The following is a 26759-nucleotide window of genomic DNA, read 5'->3' on the forward strand; positions in this document are numbered from 1 at the left end:
GCTGACAAATGTGCTTCAACAAAGTACTGAGTAAAGGTTCTGAATGTGATATATATACATATTTTTTTAATACATTTGGACCATTTTCTAAAAACCTATTTTTGCTTTGGCATTATGGGGTATTGTGTGTAGATTTGATGAGGGGAAAAAATACAATTGTATCAATTTTAGAATAAGGCTGTAACATAACAAAACGTGTAAACGGTCAAGGGTTTCAGTACCAGTCATTTTTTTACAGGGCTTTGTAAATATGTAAAAGTAGTTAAATAAAATCTGTTTTATTCCAGTTTTGTATAGTTTTTAGATTCTTCGTTTTTTTTCTACATTATATACTGTTTTATAGTACTCTAATGTAGGAAATAAACATAAATTGAAATAAATAATTATTTACAACTTTGATTCTAGCCTCGGACAACCAGGTCAAGGAGATGGGACTTGCAATGATGGCTCCACAAAACGAAATGTTTTTTCCTGCTCAAAAACTAAACATGAAGAACACAATCTGTTACAATATCATTTACGCTTTTTATTTGGAAACAGAGAAGTGTATTTGATATGTTCCCAGTTGAAGTGCTATTTGAAGTGGTAGACCAATTGAGTGAGCAACTGATTTCCCTGTACAATACATAGCAGGCGTCAAAGAAACGCCTGAAACTAGATCCCCTAAGTCAGGGTTCCCTAACTGGCAGCACACTGTGGTTTTATTTGGCACTTCAAGTTTTCTGAGCAATAAATATATATGCATATAACACTGACTGTAGAAAACATTAGGAACACCTGCTATTATTTATATAAAAAAATATTCGAAAAATGTCAGCACGGTTTGAAATATGTGTTTTAGTCAAATATGTTTGGTCTTCTTGGGGTCAATTTGCAGTCTACATATTATTTCTAATTATCTTCCGGCTCCCCGAAAATCCGCGCAACAAAAAATTCGTCCGGTGGCTGAATCTAGTTGATGATCCCTACCCTACATACCGGTCTTGAAAAGATGAAAAACAACTGTCGGTGGAGGTTCTTTCTTGTGCGCTACTCAACCAAACCAGTAAATGTGGAGGAGGAGTTCAATCTTCGCTTTGTTCAAGCCGGGACTCGGCAGAGGTGACTGTAGCTCTGGGCCAAGTGCACTGTGTATTGTAAATCCAAGGTCCTGGTTAAGATACAGTTATGATACAATGTATCCTATTATTGCGTGTTTCAGTAACTGTCACACGTGGTGTCATAATGTTTGGGATAGAAGTAAACCTTTGTAAAAGCTATACATATTTCCTCCAACCTACAAATGAAGTCACATGTTTGTCTATTATAGACATTATGGCTTTCATTAGAACTGACAGTCACGCTTAAATTCAGTAGCAATATGGAAAGTGTATTAACCGTTAATAATCGTCCTTTTTAGATGGTGTAGATTAGTTTCCAGTGGTGAATATAATGTACTATTGAAAAGAGAACATTGGTGTAAAGAGCGGATTAGAAATCACACCGATGACTACACTTCCTGTAGGCTATTATTTATGATTGTAATTTCCCATGGTGTGCACTGTACTGTATTATCTCACTGTAAAAAACCCACTTCGGTGACACACACAAACAGGCAGTGTTTATGGGCGGTGCTTGGAGCCGCTATTCAACTCCACAGTGGACCCGAATCTGTGTTCCGTGAGGCACCAAGGCGTGAAACAACCGTAGGCGTAACACCTGATGGTTAAAAACAAAGATAGACTATTTCAAGGGCGATACGTTATGTATGTAAATATTGGCGATTCAAAGTAAAACTTTGTCATTATTATAAGCGGAAAAAAGTAGTTTATTAGTTTTTTAACCGGGACTGTTTGGAGTTGACAGTCTATGTATGACGAGACGTTTATAGATTACTTGTTTCCTCGTTCGAAAAACGTTTTAGTTTTTTGGGGAATATATTACAGTGGAAGAACTCAAATCACATGCAAACAAGCGATGGAAACAAAGACGTTTCAGGGTAAGATGTCTTTCTATTTTAACTCAAACTCAACCAATCAGACTTGCCATAATTTCCATAAATATAGTCAACACCAACTACAAACATGTTGTGGTTTATTTGTTATATTTCTTGGCCTACATTGTATGGGATACATTGTATGGGGTAGAATGTACGCTCAATAAACTGTTAACAGGTTCTAAATCATGAACTTTATGATGTAAACCTGAACCTGAGTAACATTGAGTAATAATCTTCTTTGCATGACATTGTAGAGTATAGTCAGTAGGTAATTCCTATGACCAACTGTAGCCTATATTTTAACTCAGCTTGTGTGGTGGTGGTGGATATGGGTGAAGATGATGAGGAAGTTTATAATTATGCAACCTTTATCCCACATACACACAGCTTCATTTGTCAATTCAGGAAAGCATTGCCAAGACAATTTTATCATTTTTATACTCAATCTCTCACATATCGACCTGCGTGATGTCAGAATGGGCTCATAATGAGGTCACCAAGAGTTCAAGTGGCCAACTGTAGGAACCTACTTCTAATTCTACTGTAGCTGATGACTGAAGTTTCCCCAGTTGTCTGTGATTTACTGTGTGTGCCTTTCTGTCTACCAGCAGAGTCAGTCCTCAGGGTCAGACACTGGTGGCCTCTGGTACTTGTAATGTTTTGTCACGTCTTTGGCCTCCCATTCGTGGTCTTTAGGAGAGCAAACATCATCAAGGTGTTGGAATGCAGCTGTCTCTTTGAGGCTGGTATTGTCACAACTTTCAGGAATCCCAGCTACTGCCTGGCAGTTTGGATTCTTCTTCTTCTTCTTCACAGTTTCATTTGTTCCACTTCTTCGTATTGTTTCTGTTCTATTCTCTCTCACCCATGTACATAGGACTATTGTCACATGTGGACAGAAAGGAGCTTTAAAGGAACTGTTTGAGTGTTCTCATCAATCTCTGCCATTCATACACTTTTTAAGATGTTGTTTTTGACTGAGAAATGGGAATATTTCACTGGCTACGCTCAGTTGGTATTATACACATCTACATTTCAACGTTCAGTCAAAAGCCATGATGACAGACGAGGCGGCCGGTCTTTCATTTTCACATGCCGCATCTTTTTAATCAGCAGGTGTTAAGGCCTCAACTATTGAGGCCACAGTTGAGTTGTAGTAGTACCCTGGTTGTCTACACAGTGTCTCAGGCTTGTGCATACCAGGATTTGTGTGGTATGTGGGAGCTGGCAAATCAGGTTTTTGTCTGTGAACACATGGATTGAAGTGAACAGGTCAGAGTTTTGGATGTGAACACATGGGGTGAACTGAACAGGTCAGAGTTTTGGATGTGAACACAGAAGTGGGTGAACCCAAGCATGCATACCAATTGGCACACTATTCCCTACTGTACATAGTGCACTACTTTTGATGAGAGAGGGAGAGAGGGCAAGGGAGAGTACCAGAGGACCAGCATGCTCACCCCTAATCCCCAACCTAATCCCCTTTCAATGTGGCAGAATAAATCATCTTTTGACATGGACTGACGGCTGCATTGCTTCTCTGAGGTTGGGGCTATCTCTACCCTCTCTCTCTCCCTCTCTACCCTCTCTACCCTCTCTCCGGGTCCTTTTCTCTCTCTTTCTATTCATCATCTCTCTCTTTCTCTCTCTCTGTCCCTCTCTCTCTTTCTATTCATCATCTCTCTCTCTCTTTCTCTCTCTGTCTGTCCCTCTCTCTCTTTTTCTCCCTTTCACACGTTCATGGCCAACGAGAGCCCTTCCCTGTGTTTTCTGCCTATGTTAGTAGTTTCTCACTGTCAGGCTTCCCTCAGTTCAGTCAGTCTCTACCTACTGTATATGTTTTTTGTATCTATATTTGTCTATTTGCCACAGTGTCAATTAGAAAGTTTCCTGTCTCTTCCTCACACACATGAGTTCACACACTCGCTGAGTTCAGCATGGCCAATGAGGTAATGGCAGATTTTGTGCAGGCCTGATTGCAGAGTGGTGGTGGGAATCACAGACATAGAGTGCTGCTGGAAAGCTCCTCCAGAGGACTGGAAAGTTGTTGGGAGCTTTCATGGTTACCACTCCCATCCATTTCCCTGCCTCCGACTCTACCCTCTCTCCCTCCCTATCTACCCTCTCTCCCTCCCTATCTACCATCTCTCCCTCTCTCCCTCCCTCTCTACCCTCTCTCCCTCCCTCCCTCCCTATCTACCATCTCTCCCTCTCTCCCTCCCTATCTACCATCTCTCCCTCTCTCCCTCCCTATCTACCATCTCTCCCTCTCTATCTACCATCTCTCCCTCTCTCCCTCCCTCCCTTCCTCTCTCCCTCCCTCTCTACCCTCTCTCCCTCCCTCTCTCCCTCCCTCTCCCCCTCCCTCTCTACCCTCTCTCCCTCTCTCTCTACCCTCTCTCCCTCCCTCTCTACCCTTTCTCCCTCCCTCTCTACCCTCTCTCTCCCTCCCTCTCTACCCTCTCTCCCTCTACCCTCTCTTCCTCCCTCCCTCCCTCCCTCTCTACCCTCCCTCTCTCCCTCCCTATCTACCATCTCTCCCTTTCTCCCTCCCTTTCTACCCTCTCCCTCCCTATCTACCCTCTCCCTCTCTACTCTCTCTCCCTCCCTATCTACCCTCTCTCCACCCCTCTCTACCCTCTCTCCCTCCCTCCCTCTCTACCCTCTCTCCCTTCCTCTCTACCATCTCTCCCTTTCTCCCTCCCTCCCTCCCTCTCTCCCTCCCTCCCTCTCTCCCTCCCTCTCTCTCTCTCTCTCCCTCCCTCTCTCCCTCTCTCCCTCCCTCCCTCCCTCTCTACCCTCTCTCCCTCCCGCTCTACACTCTCTCCCGGTCTCTCTCAGGGCAGAGGGTAGCAGTGTGTTTAGTAGCGTGGGAACTTTATCCCTGCTAATAACGTTTAGTAATATTCCACTCTATTCTTCTCTTTACAAACAATCTCTATATATTTTTTAATTCCCCCCAAGTCTAAAAATGTTCTAGTGGACAAAGCTATTCTTTAGGGGAAAGACAGGGAGATTATTTTTGCAGTTACTGTTACACCTCTTCTTCTCTAGTTGAGGTTTAGATGGTAGTGAAAGTTCTAACAGTCAAAGAGGAAAGGTTATACTACGCCCTATAGTCTTAAATGAGGAAGAGACAGTGATGTACAATACTTTAAAGTACTACTTAAGTAGTTTTTGGGGGTATCTGTACTTTACCATTTATATTTTTGACAACTTTTACTTTTACTCCATTACATTCCTAAAGAAAATAATGTACTTTTTACTCCTTACATTTTCCCTGACGCCCAAAAGTACATTTAGAATGCTTAGCAGGACAGGAAAATTGTCAAATTCACACACTTATCAAGAGAGCACTTTTTTTTATTTAACTAGGCAAGTCAGTTAAGAACAAATTCTAATTTTACAATGACGGCCTAACCTGGCCAAACCCTCCCCTAACCTGGCCAAACCCTCCCCTAACCTGGCCAAACCCTCCCCTAACCTGGCCAAACCCTCCCCTAACCTGGCCAAACCCTCCCCTAACCCGGACGACGCTGGGCAAATTGTGCGCCGCCCTATGGGACTCCCGATCACGGCCTGTTGTGATACAGCCCTGGATCAAACTTGGGTCTATAGTGACGCCTCGAGCACTGAAATGCAGTGCCTTAGACCAATTTGCCACTCGGGCCTCTGATCTGGTGGTCTCACTAAACACGAATGCTCCATTTGTAAATTATATCAGTGTTGGAGTGTGCCCAAGGCTTATCCGTATTTCTGATTTGCTTAATAAGGAATTTGAAATGATTTATAGTATATACTTTTACCTTTGATATTTTAACTATATTTTAAACCAAATACTTTTAGACTTTTACTCAAGTAGTATTTTACTGGGAGAATTTCATTTTTACTTGAGTCATTTTCTATTAAGGTATCTTTACATTTACTCAAGTATGACAATTGGGTACTTTTTCCACCACTGGGAAGAGATTAATTCTGCCCATTAAAAGGACACCAAGTACACAGCATGTTGTATACTATGTATTTCTTCAGTTGATAAGTGTCTTATTTACTATGTATTACTATGGTATAGTCATATAATAATATATCAATGTGTTAGCTCATTCGAATTGGGGTTGTCCTTTGGGCTTGAACCATATGTGAGTCAATACTGTGTTCCCATAGGAAAATGGAGGCATAGGGAGTACTGAGAAAACATTGTGGTGCGTCAATGATATATCATGGGCTGGCCCTCCTAGCAGTTAAAGAGGGGAGCTGTGGGCAGTGTGAATCTGTCCCTCCCTGCCCACTATGGTACATTACTACAGTACATGTGCTGTCACCATGTTGAATACAGCTGTCTCCGTATTTGCCTTTGCCCTGCAGTGTCCATATCTGTGAGAACTCTCTCTCCTGCAACTAGAACGTTATATTATTCATTTAAAGAGCAGCTGCCCCTAAAAACCAACTGCTAATTTAGAAAACAGTCTATATGGCATCGATATGAGTCAGAAACATTTATCTACTGTCCAAAATGACTACAAAGTGGAAATAGGATAATTTCAGTCAGAAAGTCAGTCTCATCCAACACTGAGTTTTGTGAGACTTGTGGTCGTGACTGCATCACAACATAAATGAATGTTGGGTTTGTTTCAATCCTTACCACATGCCGACAGTCGACAGCACACAAGTAATCGTCAATTTGTAGTGCAGCTGCACGTGACACAATCGTAACACTGTGGTAGATTGAGGTTGACATTGGATATCCATATAGGGCTAGTTAGGGACCATCTGTAATTTACACAATGTACATGGAACAATATAGTACAATTCCTATAGCTCCAAATGTCATTGACCTAACCTCAAACCAGCTATAAATTGTAGATATTCATTTACAAATATTGAAAGCATTTAATGAGAGAACTAAAAGGTGTGCAACATAAAAGTATTGTCTCATTTACATTGTGCAATTTATTGACAGTCCCTAACTATTTTATTTTATTTATTTAATTTCACCTTTATTTATTTAACCAGGTAAGCTAGTTGAGAACAAGTTCTCATTTACAACTGCGACCTGGCCAAGATAAAGCGAAAGTAGTGCGACAAACACAACAACACAGAGTTACACATGGAATAAACAAACGTACAGTCAATAACACAATAGCAACATCTGTATACAGTGTGTGCAAATGACATAAGAAGGTAAGGCAATAAATTGGCCAATAGTGGCGAAGTAATTACATTTTAGCAATTTACACTGGAGTGGTATATGTGCAGATGAGGATGTGCAAGTAGAAATAATGGTGTGCAAAAGAGCAGATAAACAAAAACAAAAACAAATATGGGGAAGAGGTAGGTAGTTGGCTGGATGGGCTTTTTACAGATGGGCTGTGTACAGCTGCAGCAATCGGTAAGCTGCTCTGACAGCTGACACTTAAAGTTAGTGAGGGAGATATAAGTCTCCAACTTCAGTGATTTTTGCAATTCGTTCCAGCCATTGGCAGCAGAGAACTGTAAGGAAAGGCGGAGCTATACCTAGAAAAGACTTATAGATGACCTGGAGCCAGTGGGTTTGGCGACAAATATGTAGCGAGGGCCAGCCAACGAGAGCATACAGGTCGCAGTGGTGGGTAGTATATGGGGCTTAGGTGACAAAACGGATGGCACTGTGATAGACTGCATCCAGTTTGCTGAGTAGAGTGTTGGAGGCTAATTTGTAAATGACATTGCCGAAGTCAAGGATCAGTAGGATTGTCAGTTTTACGAGGGTATGTTTGGCAGCATGAGTGAAGGAGGCTTTGTTGTGAAATAAATTTTGCAACAAGGAAATACATTTTGCAACAAAAATGTATTTAAATACATTTTTCCAAGGTCGCACACCAGCCGGCTAAAGCTAATTTTCAAAATAAGTTGTCTAACTCAACCCACCGTTAAACACAAACAAGAGACACCAACATCAAGCCACACCCCAAAACCAACTCGCGTTTGAATTCATTCGTGGCTGCTAATATTTTAGTGATGAACCAAATCTAAAACCAGGCCAAATCAGGAATTGCAGTCACTCTTTAATATTTATATGTATTTAATAGACTAGGAACTTGAAGCTGTGTTATCTGTGCTTCCTTGTGTGTTTGCTTGTCTCCTTGGTTAACAAGTTGGTAAACAAGCCGTACAACCTCGCTGGTAAACAGCTGTGTGTGTATTCACTCAACTGGATCACATTTTGAGACGATTATTTGAGTGTGATAGGCTCTGCCAAAGCAGTAATATAGTATGTTATATAGTACTATAGTAATATAGTATATTATATAGTACTATAGTAATATAGTATTTTTACCTGGTTAACATAATGTATTTACCATCCACTCACAGTGATGCTGTAAAGCTGTAAAGTCTCAGCCAGCCTACTGATAGAAAATGGTGTGTGTGAGAAAGTTGTGCACACACAGCAGTAGTTGCTAGGTGCTAGGAGAGGAGACACCAGCTGTTATCAGAGAGTGAGAGATAAGGACTTACTGTTTCAGGTAGTGTGTGTGTGTGTGCGTGTGTTCATGTGTATGTGTGTGTGCACGTATTAATTCTTACCAGCTCCGCATTGCACTCTCCTCTGGTTGTTACTCTCTGTTCTCTCATGGTATTGGTGGGCAGACCGGGCACCACCCGTTGTGAACCAATCAAACTCCACCGTAGGGGATGGTTTACATGGAGGAGTCTCACCTGAGTGTCCAGTTCCTCTGCCAGACCTTTATCACTAGTTGATAAGTTGGACTTCTACAGTTGATAGGGATGAATAAAATGAAGGTGTGGTTGATACAGGGTGATCCGATGTGGACCTATACAGAATAGCCATTTAATAAGATACAGGGTGATCCGATGTGGGCCTATACAGAATAGCCATTTAATAGATACAGGGTGAAAAAAGTACACACATTGTGATTCATGAGTAAAAATTGTTAATATGCCCCACCAAAATTAGACAACTATACAGAAAGCCCTTAAATTGTTGAATTAAGTCAATCAAATCAATGATGAGAGGATAGTCAAATTAATTGATAACTGACACAGCAATTGTGGCATATCAGGAAGAGCTGAATGCCATTAACCAAGAGGTTGTGAGTTTAAATCCCAGGTGAAAACTTCTTGAATAATAATTACTGTATGAATGAACATGCACAATATAATCATGTTTGTGTGTGAGTATCCCTTGCCAACAGACAAAAAGAGCCTTGGCAACAGTAACAAGGCGTGATGTGTGTTAGCATTTTTTGGTGGGAGGGGGAACATTTCTTTGGAACCAACAGGCGACGTCATGACAACTGATGCACAGAAACGTTCTTGTAACGTTCTCATGAAACGTGTCTAGAATATTAATATCTTATACTCTGAGAACAACCATGTCCTGTGCACGCTTGGTGGGACGTTGATGGAATATTCTCCTAACCTTCAGAAAACTGGACACCGGAATGTTCTTGCAATGTACCCAATGCTCAGGAAACAGATGTGAGTGGGGGGGGGGGGGGGGGGGGGGGGTCAGCAGGCTTTCCTTTCCAGTCCCAGGTACAGTGAGAGAGGACAGGAAACAGAGGATTGTCTCACAGTGCCCCTCCCTTTCTGTCTCTCTCTCTCTATTTCTCTCCCCACTAATCTCTACCTCTATATATGTGTATCTTTCTCTTAGTAACATCCTTCATCAGGGTGGTGTTCAAATTGAACTTGCAAATGTTCCCCATAGCCTCATTTTCCCACACCATCTTTTAAAATTACAGCAGTACTCAGCAGACAGATATATATGTCTCCTTAAACAACGCTGCCACAATGGACTTTCAACTGCTAACTCCTGGCAATGGAAGCTTTTAGCAGTTTTTAAGTCAGACAGAAGTGAAAAAGCCAAGTTGACAGTTGCTCCAAGATAGTTTCCTCGGGGACTGATGGCCAGGTGATGGAGCTCCAGTTTAGAGAGCGAGAGAGAGTTAGGGAAGTCCCCCGAATTGTAGCGCCTCCAAATTCATGTCCAACACAGAGGACAGAAGAAAAACAGTTTTCTATGTTGAATTTATGGTGTTTTCGAAGTCCAATATACAGATTCAGAGTACGGAAAGTTTCAATCTGCATGAGGATCTTCAGACTGAAGCACAAGTCTTCTAGTCTGTTCTCTCTCTAGCAGTTGCCTGAGGTTGCACGTCTTCAAGTCTTAGGTAAGGATCATCAGACGAGCATGGTTCACCAAACCACCTCTGTTTTGGCCATGTGGTAATCTGGAAACGCAGACCCTCCTGCGTGTGTTGACCTTGTCATGTAGTGGTATTTACAGGGTGTTTACAGTGGGCTCATAGGTTGTTTTTTTTACATGATGAAACCTTGTAATTAAAAGATGACGGTTAATGTTCTCAGTAATTAGTCTACACACAGATTCGCCATGCATCACGTTCCCATCTAATCATAGTTTTCATGCCGTACATCTCCCAAAAATGAGATGGTTCAATCATAGTAAACATATCACCTCAAATCTAAGAAGTATGTTTTCCTAGATTGGCTTTTGAAACCTGACAGTCACTTGTGCCCTTTGGGTTAGTTTAGTTTTATAGTGAACATTCAGCTCTCGACATGTGCTTTTGCTGGGCATGGGGAGTTCTTCCAAGTCAGGTCACCTGCGCCCAGTTTTTCTAAAGTGATCGGATTTGGGGTGAACAGATAGGGCTCTCGAGTGGTGCAGCGGTCTTAAGGCACTGCATCTCCATGAAAGAGGTGTCACTACAGTCCCTGGTTTGAATCCAAGCGGAATCCCATCTGGCTGTGATTGATAAATCCCATAGGGCGGTGAACAATTGCGCCAGAATTGTCAGAGTTTGGCAGGGGTAGGCTTTCATTGTAAATAAGAACTTGTTCTTAACTGATTTGCCTAGTTTAACAAAACATTTAAAAATACATAGATATAGAACGGATGTCCCCATTCAAGTCAATGATACGCCGATTCTCCTATCCATTTAATCCCATCAGCCGTGATGAACAGGGACAACTCCAGACCCAACTAAATCACAACTGCATTACCTTTAAGTGTAGACTAGACAATGGTTGATGTTGTGCACCTTTTGACCACCAGATGGCGCCAGAGGTTTGTTTTGACGATAGAGGCTCAACCATTATACTGTAGGGAACATGGCTTTATCATCTGCTCTTTCTAAACAGATGGAAACTGTCACCCTATTCTCATCAGGCTCCTGGCCATCCATTTTCAGGACTCATTGTACTTTCATCATTTTATCTAAAAGCCTTTTTAAATGTCATTATTTTGCATCCTGAAGTGCTGTTTTGGCAAACGCTCAGATTTTGCCTTACATTTCCTCATCTTTAGTTATGGAGCTTTCCTTTATTTAGCTTTTAAAGGATTACATATAGCACATTTATTTGAGTAATATAAACCCAGGGGACTAGAGGAGTACAGTAGGGTACATGGAAGTGGACTAGGGGTGTACAGTAGGGTGTATGGAAGGGGCCTATGGGAGTACAGTAGGGTGCATGTAAGGGGACTATGGGAGTACAGTAAGGTGCATGAAAGGGGTGTACAGTAAGGTGCATGGAAGGGGAATATGGGAGTACAGTAGGGTGTATGAAAGAGAACTAGGAGAGTACAGTAGGGTGCATTAAAGAGGACTAGGGGAGTACAGTAGGGTGCATGAAAGAAGACTAGAGCAGTACAGTAGGGTGCATGAAAGAGGACTAGGGGAGTACAGTAGGGTGCATGGAAGAGGACTAGGGGAGTACAGTAGGGTGCATGGAAGAGGACTAGGAGAGTACAGTAGGGTGCATGAAAGAGGACTAGAGGAGTACAGTAGGGTGCATGAAAGAGGACTAGGAGAGCACAGTAGGGTGCATGAAAGAGGACTAGGGGAGTACAGTAGGGTGCATGAAAGAGAACTAGGGGAGTACAGTAGGGTGCATGAAAGAGGACTAGGGGAGTACGGTAGGGTGCATGAAAGAGGACTAGGGGAGTATGGTAGGGTGCATGAAAGGGGTGTACAGTAAGGTGCATGGAAGGGGAATATGGGAGTACAGTAGGGTGTATGAAAGAGAACTAGGAGAGTACAGTAGGGTGCATGAAAGAGGACTAGGGGAGTACAGTAGGGTGCATGTAAGGGGACTATGGGAGTACAGTAAGGTGCATGAAAGGGGTGTACAGTAAGGTGCATGGAAGGGGAATATGGGAGTACAGTAGGGTGTATGAAAGAGAACTAGGAGAGTACAGTAGGGTGCATGAAAGAGGACTAGGGGAGTACAGTAGGGTGCATGAAAGAGGACTAGGGGAGTATGGTAGGGTGCATGAAAGAGGACTATGGGATTACGATAGGGTGCATGAAAGAGGACTAGGGGAGTACAGTAGGGTGCATGAAAGAGGACTAGGGGAGTACAGTAGGGTGCATGAAAGAGGACTAGGGGAGTACAGTAGGGTGCATGGAAGAGGACTAGGAGAGTACGGTAGGGTGCATGCAAGAGGATTAGGGGAGTACAGTAGGGTGCATGGAAGAGGACTAGGAGAGTATGGTAGGGTGCATGCAAGAGGATTATGGGAGTACAGTAGGGTGCATGGAAGGGGAGTACAGTATGGTGCATGGAAGGGGACTATTGGAGTACAGTAGGGTGCATGGAAGGGGAGTACAGTAGGGTGCATGTAAGGGGACTATGGGAGTGCAGTAGGGCGCATGGAAGGGGACTATGGGAGTACAGTAGGGTGCATGGAAGGGGACTATGGGAGTACAGTAGGGTGCATGGAAGGGAAGTATGGGAATACAACAGGGTGCATGAAAAGGGAGTACATCAGGGTGCATGGAAGGGGAGTGCAGTAGGGTGCATGGAAGGGGACTTTGGGAATACAGCAGGGTGCATGGCAAGAGAGTACATCAGGGTGCGTGGAAGGGGACTATGGGAGTACAGTAGGGTGCATGGAAGGGGAGTATGGGAATACAGCAGGGTGCATGAAAAGGGAGTACATCAGGGTGCAAGGAAGGGGAGTACAGTCGGGTGCATGGAAGCATAATTCTAGAACTTTCCTATGAGAGAATAGTGAGTCACAGACAGAGTCTGTTGAGTGTGCAGTGGGCTCATTAGACCCCAGGCCATTTATGGTTATTTCCTGCTCAGTTGCTAGCTCAGCTGTATTCTAGGGGACTGAGAGGGGTCTATTGCAGTATACCAGCACATCAGGAGGACAATGACTCCAAGCTCAGATGCCTTGTATTGTTTTCACATGCATGTTAACATCAGAAGCCTTCTCCCTACGTTTGCTTGGTTCACTGCTTTAGCACACTGATGTCCTAGCCGTGTCTGAATCCTGGCTTAGGAAGGCCACCAAAAATCCTGGAATTTCCATCCCCAACTACAACATTTTCCGTCAAGATGTAACTGCTAAAGGGGGCAGAGTTGCAATCTACTGCAGAGATAGCCTGCAGAGTTCTGTCATGCTATGCAGGTCTATGCCCAAACAGTTTGAGCTTCTACTTTTAAAAATCCATCTCTCCAGAAATAAATCTCTCACTGTTGCCGCTTGCTATAGACCCCCTTCAGCTCTCAGCTGTGCCCTGGACACCATATGTGCATTGATTGCCCCCCATCTATTGTCAGAGTTCGTACTGTTTGGTGTTCTTCAATAGTGCTTTCCTCACCATCTTAAATAAGCATGCCCCTTTCAAACAATGTAGAACTAAAAACAGATATAGCCCTGGTTCAGTCTGCTTTCCACCACACTGGGAGATGAATTCACCTTTCAGCAGGACAATAACCTAAAACATAAGGCAAAATCTACACTAGAGTTTTTTTTACCAAGAAGACAGTGAATCTTTCTTAGTGGCAGAGTTACAGTTTTGACTTAAATCTGCTTGAAAATCTATGGCAAGACCTGACATTTTCTCATGGTTTGCACAATGCCCCTTAGTTCCAGTGAAGGGATATCTTAAAGCTACAGCATACAATGATGTTCTAGATTATTCTGTGCTTCCAACTTTGTGGCAACAGTTTGGGGAAGGCCCCTTCCTGTTTCAGCATGACAATGCCCCCGTGCACAAAGCGAGGTGCATACAAAAATGGTTTGGCGAGATCTGTGTGAAAGAATTTGACTGGCCTGCACAGAGCCCTGACCTCAACCCCATCGAACACCATTGGGATGAATTGGAACGCTAGGCCTAATCGCCCAACATCAGTGCCTGACCTCACTAATGCTCTTGTGGCTTGATGGAAGCATGTTCCCGCAGCAATGTTCCAACATCTAGTGGAAAGACTTCCCAGAAGAGTGACGGCTGTTATAGCAGCAAAGGGGGGGACCAACTCTGTATTACTGCCGATGATTTTGGAATGTTCGACATACTTTTGGTCATGTAGTGTATCTCTCTCTATAAACTACCTGAATAAATAGGATAACTCATCTTCACTGATTGCATTCTTTATTATTCTCAATGTATGTAAAGTTGCATCGACCATTCTCAGCTGTACCTACACAGGGAGTCAGCGCCCTTAAAGATGGTGCCGACAGAGATGTCCGCCTCGCTTCTAGTCCTTAGGAAACTGCAGTATTTTTTTTCTGTATTATTTCTTACAAGCATTTCGCTACACTCGCAATAACATCTGCTAACCAAGTGTATGTGACCTATAAAATGTGATTTGATTTGATGTACTGCTCTGTGTGATGAGAAACAGAGACATCATGAAAACCGTGCAAAGAATCTCCCAGCACCAATCCTTCATCCAGGGAGTTAGAAAAATTATTTAGGATAATATACTGTTACATTTACATCACATTAATATGCACTGACATCACATTTAGATTGTATATTTATCTTATAATTAAGTTAACCTTAGGAAAACACAAGCACAAATCTAATCAGCGATACTGAGTGGAAGATTATTACTGTCAAACAGTGGGTTCATGTTCTTCCTGAGTTTCCTAACCTATATTTCTCTAAGGTGTGCAGTAATGAATGGTTGAGCCTGGTTCTCAGATGAGTTTATTGAGGAGGATGGCAGGGTGACTGTCAATAGCTACAGATCAGAACTACAGGCTGAGGGAAACATTTTGAGAAAGAGATGTTGGTACAGTATGTGGAGCATGCTTGGTGTTCACAGACGGAGGACAGTCTTCTCTACTGACGTGTCCTCAGCTTGTTGACAGACAAGGGCCTGAAGACATTTATCTAACTCTGACCTCACCTTTCAGAGGATCTAAGACCCACAGTTGTTAGTGTGCTAGTAACACAGTGGCTACTGACAGACTGACAGACTTTCTACCATTGATTTAATCCCTCCTGATCCGAAATTGAGACCTTAGCTACTGATTGGCCACGTCTGGACTTATCTCTGCACCCAGAACCAAATCTCATGTGCGCTGGCCAGTGAACATTTATGTCACGAGAAACTACTAGAGGTTTGAATTAAGTCAGCTCTTTAGGATATCCCAACCTGGTCTCAGAGCATTTTGTATTATTCTGTACGTAAATCTTTCACACTCCATTTAGTAAGATATGTCACGCTTCGTTTGGATGTATTAATTTGTAGATGTCCATCATCCATTTTGTATGATATGTTTACTGTAGTATTTACTATAGTATTCTACAGTGTATTTAACAATTATGTAGTAACTACTACACATGATAGAGGTATACTAAAGTGTGTAATATAGTATTATACAGTATACTACAGTTTACTACAAAATTCTATAGTAAACTGTAGTATTTTTTCATGTGGGTTGGAACACATCTGATCATGTTTAGTTGGCTGTGGGAACATCTCTTCACAGGGGTTTGTATCTTGGTTTTCATGTTTAGAAAAGAGAGACTGTAACAGAAAGAATTACAATTCATATTCTAAATGATCAATTTGCAAAATGTACAAAATGATACGAAATTTGAAAAACATAAATATGTTGTGAATTTTTAGCTAGCTAATAGTACCCGCAAAACACCAGTCTCAACGTCAACAGTGAAGAGGCGACTCTGGGACGCTGGCCTTATAGGTAGAGTTCCTCTGTCTAGTGTCTGTGTTCTTTTGCCCATCTTAATTTTTTCATTTTATTTGCCAGTCTGAGATATCGATTTTCCTTTGCAACTCTACCTGGTAGGCCAGCATCCCAGAGTCGCCTCTTCACTGTTGACGTTGGCGTTTGAATCAACGGCCATTGCCTTCCATTCTACTAGCAAGCGTGCAGTCTTTGGAAAATAAAAACGATAATTTACGCGGGAGATTAAACTACCAACGCGACATTCAAAAATGTCATATGCTTCACGGAGTCGTGGCTGGATGACGACATTATCAACATACAGCTGGCTGGTTATACGCTGCATCGGCAGGACAGAACAGCGGCGTCTGGTAAAACAAGGGGCGGCGGACTGTATCTTTTTGTAAAGAACAGCTGGTGCACGATATCTAAGGAAGTCTCGAGGTTTTGCTCGCTCTCATAAAAAGCTGTGGACCACACTATCTACCTAGAGAGTTTTTATCTGTATTTTTCATAGCTGTCTACATACCACCACAGACTGATGCTGGCACTAGGACCGCACTAAATGAGGTGTATTCCGCCATAGGCAAACAGGAAACGCTACCCCAGAGGCGACGCTCCTAGTGGCCGGGGACTTTAATGCAGGGAAACTTAAATCGGTCTTACCAAATTTCTATCAGCATGTTAAATGTGCAACCAGAGGGAAACAAACTCAGGACCACCTTCACTCCACACACAGAGACACATACAAAACTCTCCCTCACCCTCCATTTGACAAATCTGACCATAATTCTATCCTCCCGATTCCTGCTTACAAGCACAAATGAAAGCAGGAAGCACCAGTGACATGATTAATAAAAAAGTGGTCAGTTGAAGCAGATGCTAAACTACAGGACTGTTTTGCTAGCACAGTCTGGAATATGTTCTGGGATTCCTCTGATGGCATTGAGAAATACACCACATCAGTCATTGGCTTCATCAATAAGTGCATTGATGACTTCGTCCCCACAATGACCGTACGTACATACCCCAACCAGAAGCCATGGATTACAGGCAAAAGGCTAGAGCTGCCGCTTTCAAGGAGCAGGACTCTAACCCGGAAGCTTATAAGAAATCGCGCTATTCCCGCCGATGAACCATCAAACAGGCGAAGCGTCAATACAGGACTAAGATCGAATCGTACTACACCGGCTCTGACACTCGTTGGATGTGGCAGGGCTTGCAAACCATTACAGACTACAAAGGGAAGCACAGCCGAGAGCTGCCCAGTGACACAAGCCTACCAGACGAGCTAAACTACTTCTATCCTCGCTTCGAGGCAAATAACACTGAAACATGCATGAGAGCACCAGCTGTTCAGGAAGACTGTGTGATCACGCTCTCCGCAGGCAATGTGAGTAAGACCTTTAAACAGATCATCATTCACAAGGCCGCAGGGCCAGACAGATTACCAGGATGTGTACTGCGAGCATGCGCTTACCAACTGGCACTGACATTTTCAACCTCTCCCTGTCCGTGTCTGTAATATCAACATGTTTTAAGCAGACCACCATAGTCCCTGTGCCCAAGAACACTAAGGTAACCTGCCTAAATGACTACTGACCCATAGCACTCACTTTTGTAGCCCATGAAGTGCTTTGAAAGGCTGGTCATGGCTCACATCAACACCATTATCCCAGAAACCCACTCCAATTTGCATACCGCCCTAACAGATACACAGATGATGCAATCTCTATTGCATTCCACACTGCCCTTTCCCACCTGGACAAAAGGAACAACTATGTGAGAATGCTATTCATTGACTACAGCTCAGCGTTCAACAGCATAGTGCCCTCAAAGCTCATCATTAAGCTAAGGATCCTGGGACTAAACACCTCGCTCTGCAACTGGATCCTGGACTTCCTGACGGGCCGCCCCAGGGGGTAAGGGTAGGTAGCAACACATCCGCAACGCTGATCCTCAACACAGGGGCCCCTCAGGGGTGCGTGCTCAGACCCTCCTGTACTCCCTGTTCACTCATGACTGCACGGCCTGGCACGACTCCAACACCATCATTAAGTTTGCCAATGGCACAACAGTGGTAGGCCTGATCACTGACAACAACGAGACAGCCTATGGGAGAGAGACCTGTCCGTGAGGTGCCAAGACAACAACCTCTGCCTCAACGTGACCAATACAAAGGAGATGATTGTGGACTACAAGAAAAAGAGGATTGAGCACGCCCCCATTTTCATAGACGGGGCTGTAGTGGGGTAGGTTGAGAGCTTCAAGTTCCTTGGCGTCTACATCACCAACAAACTAACATGGTCCAAACACACCAAGACAGTCGTAAAAAGGGCACGACAAAACCTATTCCCCCTCAGGAGACTAAAAACATTTGGTATGGGTCCTCAGATCCACATAAGGTTCTACAGCTGCACCATCAAGAGCATCCTGACTGGTTGCATCGCTGCCTGGTATGGCAACTGCTCAGCCTCCGACTGCAAGGCACTACAGAGGGGAGTGTGTACGGCCCAGTACATTACTGTGGCAAAGCTTCCTGCCATCCAGGACCTCTATACCAGGCGGTGTCAGAGGAAGGCCCTAAAACCGTACCGGAGCGCCAAGTCTAGGTCCAAGAGGCTTCTAAACAGCTTCTACCCCAAAGCCATAAGACTCCTGAATATCTAATCAAATGACTCTCTGACTATTTGCATTGCCCCTCCCCCCTTTTGCACCGCTGCTACTCTCTGTTGTTATCATCCATGCATGGTCACTTTAATAACTCTACCAACATGTACATATTGCCTCAATTACCTCAACTAACCGGTGCCCAACAACATTGACTCTGTACCGGTACCCCCCGTATATAGTCTCACTATTGTTATTTTCCTGTTGCTCTTTAATTACTTGTTACATTTCTTATTCATATTTTTTATTTTTATTTTTTTTAAACTGCATTGTTGGTTAAGGGTTTGTAAGTAAGCATTTCACTGTAAGGTCTACTACACCTGTTGTATTTGGTGCATGTGACTAATAAAATTTGATTTGCTAAATTATTATTTCATTTTATAATATAGGACAAAACACACATCACAACAAGAGAGAGACAACACTACATAAAGAGAGACATAGCAGCAGCACATGACAACACAGCATGGCAGTAACACAACATGGCAGCACCACAACATGGTAGCAGCACAAAACATGGTACAAACATTATTGGGCACAGACAACTTTTATTTATTTATTTATTTTTATTTCAGCTTTATTTAACCAGATAGGCCAGTTGAGAACAAGTTCTCATTTACAACAACACAAAGGGCAAGAAGGTAGAGACAACAATACATCGCACAAAGCAGCCACAAATACTGTCAGTAAGAATGTCCATGATTGAGTGTCCACTATGTTACGTCTAGTCTATGAGACCAGGCTGGCTATCCACATAGCCTACTTTAAACTTCCTCCCCAGTCATCAAGGCCTTCTGTAACCCTGTAGCACCTGTAGCCCGTCTAAACTAAACCACGCTGTCTCTCAGTCATTCCTACCGCCTGTGACTCAAACATGGCTTCGCAGCTCTGAACTCTTTAGTGCACTTTAAACACACCATCACCAGATCCATGTAGATACACGGCTCTGACCACCACCATCGTCAGTCTTTGAAGTGTCCTGAATCACCAGTGAACCGTGCCCGTCTTCAGACTCTCCGGACCACACCACTTATCCCCTCTCCATTAGCCATTAAGGCCATAAAGGCTTTAGAGTGATTGTGTTTATGGATCTGGGTGTCAGTCGGCTGTCTGTCTGTGAATTTGTGTCTGTGCATGCGTGAGTGTGTGTGTGTGCGTGTGTGTATTCATGCTTGCGTGTGTGCGTGTGTTTAGGGTCCATCAGCTGTTTCCGGAAGTTCAAAGGGCCACACCACCACTACCAGGTTCATCTCCATTAATATTAACTGTGGGGTGATGTCATCTGTCTGGTCTCTGAGGGCCTGACTGGATGTGATTAGAGGCTGGGCTGGAGCTTCTTTAGTGTCTTTTTTTTTTTTTTACCTATCTGTGGGTTAATGGACAGACATTTACACTGCTTGTCTCTCCTCTCCTCTCCTCTCCTCTCCTCTCCTCTCCATCTCCTCCTCTCCCCTCTTCCTTCAGGCCGACGCTGCAAAAAAAGAGCTGCTTCTCTCTGCTTCCCTCACCTGACAGCTGGATGTTCAGAGGGGTAAGTTGTTTACAATGTTATATCTATTGTTAGTCAGCATCCGAATAGGGCTGTGTGTTTGGTCTGTGTTTGGTCTGTGTGTGTGTGTGTGTGTGTGCGTGTGTGTGTGTGTGCGTGTGCGTGTGCGCGCGTGTGTGCGTGTGTTAACACTGCCATATTCATACTCCTCTGTATTGATTACAATCATTCTGATTACAATGGATCTCTGATCCCTACTCCGGAAATGAAAACATTATTTTTTTGTATTTATTTTCAATGAAGGAAAATGGCATTTTCACATGCAGATCTTTACCCAGGATGTCCTGTTAGTCTCTCCCCTCTGTGTTTGTCTGGAGCTAGGCTGAAAGACTGGCTGGGCCTGCCCATAGGGGCTATCGGCAAAAGTAGTGCCCTACGTGGGGAATAGGGTGCTGTTTTGAACACAGCCAGAGAGAGCATGTTACACATTTTACTTTCACTATGGTCTCACTTAACAATCCAGTTTGCTTGAACGTAATGGATTTCATTCATGTTTGATGAGTTTGATGGCTGATTGTATTTCATAGCAAACTTGCCACTGGATGGCAGAGGAATTAACGACTAGCTGTTTGGTTTTTGAGTGTCTTGAATTTGTTGCAGCTACACCTTGTGAGGCAGGGAGAAAACAAAGACGTGTGACAAAATGAACGTAAAGTTTCAGAACACAATGTCCCGATATCAGAGCAGTTATTACATGGTAAGATATGGTAGACAGGACCAGAGCCTTCTAGTTGGAATGTATCCAAAGCCTTATATATTTGGAATATATTTGGAATATTACAATTTTAGAGTCTTTGGATGTGACTTCAGCCTTTACCATGTTCACGCTGTGGCTGTAGATTCGTTAGCTCAGGTCAGACAGCCTGTCTATTTGAGGTCCTTGTAGCTGGAGGACTCCTGTCAATCAATGTAAACAGATCCTGTTCTGTGTTGCCTATCCTGTCCATGACTTTTGGCCTCAGCTCAGTTCCCCCTCCTGCACATTGCTCTGACGCTAGCGCTCTGACAGGGTCGGTTGGGCGAGCAGACAGTGAGTCTGGTGGTTGGAACAGCCAACACAAACAAGGCCAGGGGCTGGCACTTCGCTGGCATCTCACACCCAGAGATGAGCACTGGAATCCTGGACTGATTCAGTCGCTGGAGAGGAAAACAGAGCCCTGGCCTGACTTCCTTTCTTAGGGTAGATCACAACACTGTCAGTCTACTCTGCTGCATCAGAATTTTGTTGAAGATGAACGTTTGTTTGAAATACAGTATTTTATTGTAAAACCAACACATTTTGGCAAATGCCTTTATTTGGGTCTGAAGCGTCTGAATGTTGTGTTGCACTTCAAGACTTTAAAGTTTTATATATTCCAGAGATTTCAGCTGGAGCCACGGCAACTCCAGATATACAGTGCCTTGCAAAAGTATTCGGCCCCCTTGAACTTTGCGACCTTTTGCCACATTTCAGGCTTCAAACATAAAGATATAAAACTGTATTTTTTTGTGAAGAATCAACAACAAGTGGGACACAATCATGAAGTGGAACGACATTTATTGGATATTTCAAACTTTTTTAACAAATCAAAAACAGAAAAATTGGGCGTGCAAAATTATTCAGCCCCCTTAAGTTAATACTTTTTTAGCGCCACCTTTTGCTGCGATTACAGCTGTAAGTCGCTTGGGGTATGTCTCTATCAGTTTTGCACATCGAGAGACTGACATTTTTTCCCATTCCTCCTTGCAAAACAGCTCGAGCTCAGTGAGGTTGGATGGAGAGCATTTGTGAACAGCAGTTTTCAGTTCTTTCCACAGATTCTCGATTGGATTCAGGTCTGGACTTTGACTTGGCCATTCTAACACCTGGATATGTTTATTTTTGAACCATTCCATTGTAGATTTTGCTTTATGTTTTGGATCATTGTCTTGTTGGAAGACAAATCTCCGTCCCAGTCTCAGGTCTTTTGCAGACTCCATCAGGTTTTCTTCCAGAAATGTCCTGTATTTGGCTCCATCCATCTTCCCATCAATTTTAACCATCTTCCCTGTCCCTGCTGAAGAAAAGCAGGCCCAAACCATGATGCTGCCACCACCATGTTTGACAGTGGTGATGGTGTGTTCAGCTGTGTTGCTTTTACGCCAAACATAACGTTCTGCATTGTTGCCAAAAAGTTCAATTTTGGTTTCATCTGACCAGAGCACACCTTCTTCCACATGTTTGGTGTGTCTCCCAGGTGGCTTGTGGCAAACTTTAAACGACACTTTTTATGGATATCTTTAAGAAATGGCTTTCTTCTTGCCACTCTTCCATAAAGGCCAGATTTGTGCAATATACGACTGATTGTTGTCCTATGGACAGAGTCTCCCACCTCAGCTGTAGATCTCTGCAGTTCATCCAGAGTGATCATGGGCCTCTTGGCTGCATCTCTGATCAGTCTTCTCCTTTATGAGCTGAAAGTTTAGAGGGACGGCCAGGTCTTGGTAGATTTGCAGTGGTCTGATACTCCTTCCATTTCAATATTATCGCTTGCACAGTGCTCCTTGGGATGTTTAAAGCTTGGGAAATCTTTTTGTATCCAAATCCGGCTTTAAACTTCTTCACAACAGTATCTCGGACCTACCTGGTGTGTTCCTTGTTCTTCATGATGCTCTCTGCGCTTTTAACGGACCTCTGAGACTATCACAGTGCAGGTGCATTTATACGGAGACTTGATTACACACAGGTGGATTGTATTTATCATCATTAGTCATTTAGGTCAACATTGGATCATTCAGAGATCCTCACTGAACTTCTGGAGAGAGTTTGCTGCACTGAAAGTAAAGGGGCTGAATAATTTTGCACTCCCAATTTTTCAGTTTTTGATTTGTTAAAAAAGTTTGAAATATCCAATAAATGTCGTTCCACTTCATGATTGTGTCCCACTTGTTGTTGATTCTTCACAAAAAAATACAGTTTTATATCTTTATGTTTGAAGCCTGAAATGTGGCAAAAGGTCGCAAAGTTCAAGGGGGCCGAAAACTTTCGCAAGGCACTGTAGATATCAAACACACTTTGTTACTTATTTTCCTCAGTAATTACTGACTTCCTACGTGTTTCTTAATATATCATTAATGTAACATGAAAAGAACAACCCTGCTGGTGTCAAGTGGACCTATAACATTCTGGGGTCCTTTAGAATGTCTTCCAAGCACAGACCAGCACACTAAGACAGACCAGCACACTAAGACAGACCAGCACACTAAGACAGACCAGCACACTAAGACAGACCAGCACACTAAGACAGACCAGCACACTAAGACAGACCAGCACACTAAGACAGACCAGCACACTAAGACAGACCAGCACACTAAGACAGACCAGCACACTAAGACAGACCAGCACACTAAGACAGACCAGCACACTAAGACAGACCAGCACACTAAGACAGACCAGCACACTAAGACAGACCAGCACACTAAGACAGACCAGCACACTAAGACAGACCAGCACACTAAGACAGACCAGCACACTAAGACAGACCAACACACTAAGACAGACCAGCACACTAAGACAGACCAACACACTAAGACAGACCAGCACACTAAGACAGACCAGCACACTAAGACAGACCAGCACACTAAGACAGACCAGCACACTAAGACAGACCAGCACACTAAGACAGACCAGCACACTAAGACAGACCAGCACACTAAGACAGACCAGCACACTAAGACAGACCAGCACACTAAGACAGACCAGCACACTAAGACAGACCAGCACACTAAGACAGACCAGCACACTAAGACAGACCAGCACACTAAGACAGACCAGCACACTAAGACAGACCAGCACACTAAGACAGACCAGCACACTACTTTGGCTGTATTTCCTTTTGATTGCATGACATTTTTTGGTTGTGTTTGTGTGATTAAAACTGTCACAACAGTGACTGGTTTACATTGGCAGTGAGTGGATGCTTGATGGTAATCAGATTGAAACCGTATTGTCAGTGATTGTGCCAGGAAAGCACAGCGTCTTGTAAGGATAGAAGGTTGGTTTGTCTGGGAATGGGAGCGTGTATGGTGGAGGAGGCAGAACACCCAACAGGTTTCCAAAAAAGGAGTTTGCCCAAATACAATGCTTTAGACACACACAGCCAGACCATTTAGAGCAGCCAATCTATCTTCTGCACTCTGGAGAATGTTCCAAAACAACTGTTTCTGGCTTTTTCTTCTGTCGAAATGTGCTGTTTGTTTCTAAAGAATTAAATGTATTAATATAGGAAACCACTAGCTAGTGACATTTAACAAAAATATGAATGCAACATGCAACAATTTCAAAGATTTTACTGAGTCACAGTTCATATAAGGAAATCAGTCAATTTACATGGTCATCAGTGGCCGAGAGTTGATATTTTTTAACATGGATTTCACATGACTGGGAATAGAGATATGCATCTGTTGGTCACAGATACCATTAAAAAAAGGTAGGGGCGTGGATCAGAAAACCAGTCAGTATCTGGTGTGACCTCCCTTTGCCTCATCTCCTTCGCATATAGTTGATCAGGCTGTTGATTGTGGCCTGTGGAATGTTGTCCCACTCCTCTTCAATAGCTGTGTGATGTTGCTGGATATTGGCAGGAACTGGAATAAGCTGTTGTACACATCGATCCAGAGCATCTCAAACATGCTCAATGGGTGACATGTCTGGTGAGTATGCAGGCCATGGAATAACTGGGCCATTTTCAACTTCCAGGAAATGTGTACAGATCCTTGCAACATGGGGCCGTGCATTATCATGCTGAAACATGAGGTTATGGCGGCAGATGAATGGCACGGCAATGGGCCTCAGGATCTCATCGCGGTATATCTGTGCATTCAAATTGCCATTGATAAAATGCAATTCAGTTCGTTGTCCGTAGCTTATCCCTGCCCATACCATATCACCACCGCCACCATGGGGGACATCTGCCAGGCACAGTTGAAACCGGGATTCATCCACGAAGAGTACACTTCTCCAACGTGTCAGTGGTCATCGAAGGTGAGCAGTAACCCATTGAAGTTGGTGACGACGCCAAACTGCAGTCAGGTCAAGACCCTGGTGTGAACGATGAGCACGCAGATGGGCATCCCTAAGACGTTTTTCTGACAGTTTGTGCAGAAATTCTTCAGTTGTGCAAACCCACAGTTTCATCAGCTGTCCGGGTGGCTGGTCTCAGATGATCCCGCAGGTGAAGAAGCCAGATGTGGAGGTCCTGGGCTGGCATGGTTACACGTGATCTGTGATTGTGAGGGTATTGGGCATACTGCTAAATTCTCTAAAAAAGACAATGTAGGCGGCTTATGGTAGAGAAATGAACATTAAATTCTCAGCTCTGGTGGATATTCCTGCTGTCAGCATGCCAATTGCACTCTCCCTGAAAACTTCAGACGTCTGTGGCATTGTGTTGTGTGACAAAACGACATGTTATAGAGTGGCCTTTTATTGTCCCAAGCACAAGGTGCACCTGTGTAATGATCATGTTGATTATGGCTTAGATCCCGCTAACGGGATCGATATGACAACAGCCAGTGAAAGTGCAGGGCGCCAAATTCAAAACAACAGAAATCTCATAATTAAAATTCCTCAAACATAGAAGTATTTTACACCATTTTAAAGATAAACTTGTTGTTAATCCCACCACAGTGTCCGATTTCAAAAAGGCTTTACGACGAAAGCATACCATGCGATTATGTTAGGTCTGCACCTAGTCACAGAAAAACACAGCCATTTTTCCAGCCTAAGAGAGGAGTCACAAAAAGCAGAAATAGAGATAAAATTAATCACTAACCTTCTCCAGCGTGAATCACTACCCACTTTATCAACTGAACTGAAAAGGGCTTGGTTTCCCTTTTGCTTGTCATTGTGTAATTTCAACAGGGCAGGCCACCCCTGGGTCTGGACGTGTGTGTGTGTGTGTGTGTGTGTGCGTGCGTGCGTGCATGAACCTGGACCTGCTGCAGAGGTTGTTTCCGTCAGCTCCTAACGGACAGCACAACGTCAACATCTCCCCATCAAAACCTTTTGTCTTCAGCACACACCAAGCAACACACACACCAAGCTGACCAATTTGTCGTTGTGTTTTTCCTCGCTCGAGGCTGGCTGCGGGGTCACAGCCAAGTTGAGTGTGAATTGAATACAAAAGCATTAGCCACTACTCTGAGCGATGCTGTATCTATCTCAAGCAAAAGTCCTGACGAGAGATTACGATAAGGTATCCTATCTAAACACTGTAACAGGAACAGCTGCTTTCTTTCTGCCAGCAGTAGTTAGCTATATAGCTGTTTAAATAAGCTGAATCATAGTGGAGGAATGAGCTTCTCTGTCTGGTCTGGTTCTTCATGATGCCAGTGACTCTCACTACAGACTCTCAAAACCTCCTTTGTAATAATTATCCACTACTTACTTTGATTTAGATGTTTTGAGTTTCTCGGATTTACGTTTACTATGTTACCTGTAGTCTATGAGACCAGGCTGGCCATCCACATAGTATACTTTTGTTGATGCTATTTTAAACTCTTAGTACAAAAGTCCAAACTGGTAACACTTGTAACGTGTATTATATTGTGCAATCATTTTGTTTGGAGACATCTTTCACCACACA

The 26759-nt window shown here is 43.4% G+C and overlaps 1 protein-coding gene across 1 annotated transcript in view; it reads left to right on the forward strand.

Moving 5' to 3' along the window:
• Positions 1-1529: 1529 nt before the first annotated feature.
• The window catches only part of LOC110493277 (rho guanine nucleotide exchange factor 3), a 105150-nt gene continuing 79920 nt past the window's right edge, over positions 1530-26759 (forward strand). The window contains exons 1-2 of the mRNA XM_036950798.1: positions 1530-1978; positions 20070-20136. Of these exons, the coding sequence (XP_036806693.1) occupies positions 1944-1978; positions 20070-20136 (102 nt within the window). The 5' untranslated portion in view covers positions 1530-1943. The remainder of the gene's footprint in view (positions 1979-20069; positions 20137-26759) is intronic.

Source organism: Oncorhynchus mykiss, chromosome 17, assembly GCF_013265735.2.
Source record: "Oncorhynchus mykiss isolate Arlee chromosome 17, USDA_OmykA_1.1, whole genome shotgun sequence".
NCBI classification, from domain to species: domain Eukaryota; kingdom Metazoa; phylum Chordata; class Actinopteri; order Salmoniformes; family Salmonidae; genus Oncorhynchus; species Oncorhynchus mykiss.